This window comes from Oncorhynchus tshawytscha, linkage group LG26 (genome assembly GCF_018296145.1).
Source record: "Oncorhynchus tshawytscha isolate Ot180627B linkage group LG26, Otsh_v2.0, whole genome shotgun sequence".
Taxonomy (NCBI): Eukaryota; Metazoa; Chordata; class Actinopteri; order Salmoniformes; family Salmonidae; genus Oncorhynchus; species Oncorhynchus tshawytscha.
Genome location: NC_056454.1, coordinates 16,533,215 through 16,539,893, shown reverse-complemented (window position 1 = coordinate 16,539,893; position 6,679 = coordinate 16,533,215). Strand labels below are relative to the sequence as shown.

Below are 6,679 nucleotides of genomic sequence, written 5' to 3'. Positions count from 1 at the left end.
CAGCCCCCCTCCCCAGGAGTGCTTCTGTCTCTGCAGGGGACACAGTCTGGACGAGACAGTAAATATTCAACCGTTTAATGACGAATGCTTTCACCAGTTGTGTAGGTACACAGGCAAGGAAAATGCGTAGGTATACGTACATTGGTGAGCCAAAACTATTCACTCCTTTTTTGTATCCTTTTTCTCTTTATTATTGATGATGATGATAAGAGGCAAATAGATTTTTTAGAATGTTTGTCTTTTTATATCTGTTTCTGTCTATGGGTGTGCCGAGTGGGTTTCCCTTTTAATGTCTTAATGATCAAGTGAAGGCTAAAGGTGTGATTGAGGGATTCCTATGTGGGAGGGTATTGTCACGAATAGCGGGAGAGAGGAAAAAAAAGGGGGGTTATTTTTCCCTTTTGACAAATTTTGTTCTCCTGTGTTCTAAAAGCATTGCCGGTTGATTGCGAGAAAGAATGGGAAAGAGTGGTTATGATGTGCGAGGGAGAGCCTGAGCAGACTCCTTTTGTGGTAGGATGAAGACAAGTGAGTGTGCCAATGTGTGCGTGTATGTTGAGAGGTCAATGATGTGGGAGTGTGTGTCTGTGCAGGGATGTTGTGCGGCCGTAGCCTGTGTGCGCGCTAACATGGCATCGTGTCACCCCTTTAGGAGGAAGAAACATCCAAACGGGAGGAGCTGGAGAAAATCTTGGAGGAGAATAACCGCAAGATTGCCGATGCTCAGGCCAAGCTGGTACGCCCTCTTCTACTCGCCTCTGCTTCTCCTCTCTTTTCTGTACAAAGAGAGAAATATATTTAGCTACTTTCCCAAACCCCAAAATGCAAACGGGGCAATTCCATGATGAAATGTGGTCGTGCTGATATTGAAATACGTGGTCATTGTAGATTTCATGCGAAAGTGGTATTGGCATTTTTGTTATGAAATTGAGGTTATTGACAGATTTCCAGGGAAACTATGAGAATCTCAAGTACAACGTAGTATTGCATTCTGGCATAGGTTTTACATTGATGGTTATCAGTAGCCGTTAACAATAATTGTTTTTCCCTTGCCTGTTTATATTCTGTCTGGCACTTAACTCGTTTGTAAGATTTATTTATTTGATTTGGACACGACATGGACACGCCAAGATTGTAGTAAACAAGGCAGAAAGCAAAACAAACAGATTATATTTAATATCTCAAGGCTAATATCAAACAGTTTATCAAAAGTAACAGCAAACAGTTTGTAGCATTTTGGCACTGCAGGATCTCTCTATCCTGAACTGACCCGTTGTTCTCTGTGTGTGTCTCCCCACCAGGCCGAGGAGCAGTTGCGTATCGTAGAGGAGCAGAGAAAGATTCACGAGGAGAGGATGAAGCTGGATCAGGATCGCCAGCGGCAGCAGAAGGAGGAGCAGAAAATGATCCTGGGCAAGGGAAAGTCCCGGCCCAAGCTCTCCTTCTCCCTCAAGGCCACCGAATGAGCCTCTCATCCCTCCTCTTGCACTCCTCCATCCCCCCCAGTGCTCACCTTCTCCTCCTCTCTGGAACGCTCGCTGTGTGTTTTTAAGTGTGGAAAGCTGAACGAAGGGCTGCCGGAAGAGCCATGGCTCCTTTCCTGTCACGCACCTCCCTGCTTTACAGACCTTTCCCAACCAAGCCTTGGAGGGACGGATGCCCGCACACCGTCTAACACCTGTCTCGCCCCCTCCCTCTCCTCGGCCTCTCTCAACCCCTCCATTTTTAAGGATCTGAACTGTCGTGTAGAAAGCTGTCACTACTTGGTTCTGCCCTTACTTAGGTCTTACTTTGAACAGTAAGCAAGCTAGGACAGAAACTCATAACTTGTGTGTGTGTGTCCAGTTAAGGCTCATTAAAACTTTGTGGGTGGTTTGGGAGTTGGCCTGGGTTTTCCTGTGCCGTGTGTGTCTAACGTAGAAAGCTGACAAGGCAGGGGTAACATATGCAGTAAAGCACACAGTCACCTCCACTTTAGCTGACAGGATTGTCTTCTACCTCCCTTCACCTCACATCTGCTCTGATGATTGATCCTCGTGTTTTTACCAAGTTTCAATGTTTTGCTCCTCGATAGTTTAGCGGCAAATAGAAAAACCAAGCATGTGATCAAAGATGCTCTGCTGCACAGGTGAACCCAGGCCAATTCCCAAACTGCCCATAGAGTGGCTCCGGGGCGCGTTGCAGGATTGGAACAGGATATGATGCGTCTCATCCATGGTCAGGAGGGGGGGAGGGGGGCAGACATTTCCTGTATGATGTAATATTAGAATTGCTGTGATTTGGTGTCCTACTCCTGTAAAATAGAAATGAATCCACACAACAACGAAAGACAAGCGCGACAGGGATTTATAATCTTGCATCATTTTACTGAACTCTTAACTGTTCAATCGCCGAGTGAATTGTTCTCTCAAGTCAAGTAGACGGTGGAAGCAGTGCACCTCTGTTCCTTAGTTTTGGTGTAGTATATTAACCTCGCCCTTAAAGGGTCCCCTTAAAATGACTATTGGTTCGTAAAGGATGTCCAAGTCCAGGTAAGATTCACTAGCTACATGTTGAGATCTAACCAGGTGGATGTGCATGTTTGGATGTGTGTGTGTGTGTGTGTGTGTGTGTGTGTGTGTGTGTGTCAGTATGTCTGACTGGCTGATCTCTGGTAGGTTTAAGGGGCTTCTTGAGTAAGTGAAACTTGTCTTGTGGTAATTTTCCTGATTGTGTTAATGGGAACTGAACAATACACCAATAAAAACCATTGAATGCGTACAACTGTCTCAGATGGTGGTTTTTAGTCTGGTTATTTCCTCATGTCAATTGCTGCATTTACATAGGCAGCTCAATTATTAGCAAAATATCTGATTGGTCAAAAGATGAAGGTGCAGAAGATACAGCCAATGTATCACTTTTTGCTCATCGAATAGGATTTCCTTACTGGATCTCTCCACACACATTCCAGGGGAGTTCACCTTTCAGCTGGATTACAGTTTGTAACACCTTTTAGAGATATTATATTTACTTGTCAAATAATAACATATTGTTAATTAGAATTAATGGCGTAGATGTTTTGGAGAAGCGATTTGCATTTTGCACTGCATTTAAATAAATTATTTTGTATTTGGACAATTAGTTGGTCTCTGTAGTGATGTAAATTGAGGTTCATGATTGGCTGGTTTAATTGAACGTCTCTGCGACGTCTCAATTCTTCTGCGGTCCCATGGTAAGTACTGTTCCTCACACCTTTGAATGCATGCGTAATTTGCGCGTGACTTGGAAATTATTCTATCTAGTCCCTTTCAATGGCAAGGCTGTCCGGTCAAAATGCATAGAGTAATGGAAGTATTGGCAACATCTTGAAGTTGCCAGCAAGTTATTACACAATATAATAGCAAAATCAGTTATCCGTCAGTGACTCTACGTTCTCTGTGGGTCCTATTTATCAATGTCAAGTCAACAATGTGCTTGTAATTACTCAGCGACTTCTTTGGAAGACGGAACCTGACGCGAGTCACTGAACTTCCAGGTGCATCATAGGACCTCGTGCCCCAAGAATCAACTGACAGATTTGACATGACAAACCTTGGACGTGAGAGCGACCGTCCATGCGTGAGTAACCACCTTTATACCCTCGCTCGAACCTCGACTATATAGCCATACAGGGTAAAAAAAGTGACAGTGATGTTCTCTCTCGCACACGCACACAAACGAAGTGCCAAGACAAATATGACACCATTGTAACACAACTGAAAGAGCCCATCAGCTCTGAAACGATGCATTAGGTCCGGGAAAACTTAGGAAAATAGAGTAGGCTATAGGCCACTTTTCACTGGCAAGTGTACTTTCATCGACATGGTGCATAGGGGGTTCAGCAGGACTCCGTTTGATCACGATAAAGGCTCAGGACCTGAGATGTTCTCCGTTTCAAGTTGGTAACACTAAGGAGCAACTGAATATGGAACGTTTAGCCACATCAAGTCTATTCTTTTTCTGTGTGTTTAATAAGTAGGCTGTGTAAAGATAAAAGCAACACAGCCACTTTTTCTGTGTGTTTAATAAGTAGGCTGTGTAAAGATAAAAGCAACACAGCCACTTTTTCTGTGTGTTTAATAAGTAGGCTGTGTAAAGATAAAAGCAACACAGCCACTTTTTCTGTGTGTTTAATAAGTAGGCTGTGTAAAGATAAAAGCAACACAGCCACTTTTTCTGTGTTTAATAAGTAGGCTGTGTAAAGATAAAAGCAACACAGCCACTTTTTCTGTGTGTTTAATAAGTAGGCTGTGTAAAGATAAAAGCAACACAGCCACTTTTTCTGTGTTTAATAAGTAGGCTGTGTAAAGATAAAAGCAACACAGCCACTTTTTAATTGCATGTCTATTTTCTGCCCAACTATTTTTGCCCAAAAAAGTTTTCCATCAATTTACAGACACTCTCAGTGATAGCCTCATATTAAATTCATTTTAATCCACTATATATAGTTTTTATTTAAGAGATAGAGATTTCACAATTTCACACACTTATTTCTATCAATGTTAGTGCTCTTTTAACAACGCAATGCTTTAGGCCTATTGTTTTTACAGACTTTTCATAGCCTAGTACTGCAATTCAAGACTAATTACAGATGGAAAGTTTGAACTTTTTCAAAGGTCTATATGCTCCTGATTAGATACTTATTCTAGCTAAACTGTACATGATGATAATCATAATATCATTATTGAAATCATTTATTGGGCTGTCTGGTGTTTAATTTAAAACGTTTTGATATTGTAAAGAGGCATAAATGTATAATTATTATTAGGCCTATATATATTAAGGCCTTTCACCTGAGGCCTATTTCACAATGGACATATTCAATGATTATATGCTTCACAAAACTCTCAAATTCCTCTTACAAATGATTAGTTTTCCCTCGAAGCTGAATGTGCTATAAAAATGTAAGACCGTATTCAGAGGCTTAGCCCAATGTGTTGAAGAGAGGTTGTGTGTATTTCCCGATCCCTTTCTAGACTTGCTGACTGAAAAGAGCAGAGCAGTCATTACCGATCGTTCGCGGCTTATTTTAGCAAGGTAAGGGGGTATTTTTAAGACAGAGGAACTCACCGCTTCCTCTCTTCTCCCGAAGGCAGGATATTATCTGGACTCATGACACTATTTCAGGACCCTCTTCCTACGGTGTATTCAGGGAAGGTAAAATGGCTAAGCGTCTATATAGGCTGCACTTTTTTGTATTTGATCCTTTTTACAAGTAACGTTAGGCCCATAAAATGGAGAAACAGGGAATTTATTTCAGTGTTACATTAGCACTATATGCAGGCATCCGTTTATTTATAACATTAACGTGTGTATCTCGACCTTTTGTTATTCCTCCTTAACCGTTCATTCATCTTTCATTTGAAAATCTATCTAATGCTCTTAATCTTCGCCAATATGCATCAACTCGACGGCGGGCATTCTAGCGGTGTAAAGATTGTCACAGTCACAGTCCGCGGTGTGTTGATTCCAGTCAAGAGAATCGGAACCCGGCCGCCGCATTCCACTCTGACCCCCAATTATCTATCTCGTGTGACTTTCCCCCCGTTGATTATCAGCTAAACAAACAGTGCAATAAGCAATTGTAGCCTTAAATACACCACTGATTAAATGAAGCTGTTCAAAAGTGTCAAATTCACACGTTTGGACTGATACACGTAGGCCTAATTTAGTTTGGAAAAGGTGTGTGGGTTGCAATGACTCATCAAATCACCGTCCATTAGACTAAATTACAGGCTACCTTGAGCTGTCTCAATTTACCGGGTTAGTCTACAAAAGTTAATTATAGGTTACATTTGGTGAATCTCGTAAAAAAATTAATTTGTTCTATAGGCCTATTATCTAGAAATCACATTGTTGTAGACTTGTTATCTAGAAATCACATTGTTGTAGACTGGTGTTGATAAGCTTGTAATAACATAACAATAATGATTATTATAATAGACTAATTAAAATAATTATAATAAAATAATGAATTGTAATCGGAAATAAATCAAACACTGAAACCATAAGACAAAGATTTGTGTTTTATAATAGCCAGCTTTGTTGATGATAAATTACATAATTATCGATACTACTGATTTAGAATCACTATTCAAATAAGTTATTGGTAAATGTTAATCATACATTTGCATAAAAACATAATAAAATTCATATTCAATGGTTCAAAACTCACCCTTCTTCAATCGCGCATCCGCTAGTGTGCGCTGTTGCCTTTTGGAAACAACTTGGCTTCAGTGCCATGTCGTGTGAGGCGCTCAATGTGGATCCTAGTATGGGACATTTTACATACAATCTGATGTACACTATGATACATTTGGAATATTTGGAATATTTGTATTTTACCTGTATTGATTTAACAAAACCACATGTAGAAAATAGTCGTGCATGTCGTGGCGACTTTTTTTTAAATGTTTTTGTGTGTGGGGGGGTCTTTTTATAATAATGTAGGAATTTCATCAAGTGTTCCAATGTGAGAGGTTGGCTATTACATATAGTGATCAAATGCTCACATCCCCTGGTTATTAGACTATTTGACCTATAGTATGATAAAGGCTAGGCCTATACATCATGTTGCCTAAAGTGATGTTTTCAGCGCATTGAGTAAGTGTCACGCATAGCCTATTGCACTTTATTTTAAAGACCGTTTTTTAGATAAAAT

At 40.6% G+C, this 6,679-nt stretch overlaps 1 protein-coding gene across 2 annotated transcripts in view; it reads left to right on the top strand.

Annotated features, from left to right (window-relative positions):
* arglu1a (arginine and glutamate rich 1a) overlaps positions 1–2,768 on the top strand; it is a 7,827-nt gene extending 5,059 nt beyond the window's left edge. For both annotated transcript variants that reach the window (XM_024389038.2, XM_024389039.2), the window contains exons 3-4: positions 653–736; positions 1,302–2,768. In XM_024389038.2, coding sequence (XP_024244806.1) covers positions 653–736; positions 1,302–1,466 — 249 coding nt within the window. In that variant the 3' untranslated portion in view covers positions 1,467–2,768. The remainder of the gene's footprint in view (positions 1–652; positions 737–1,301) is intronic.
* The last annotated feature ends 3,911 nt before the right edge of the window (positions 2,769–6,679 follow it).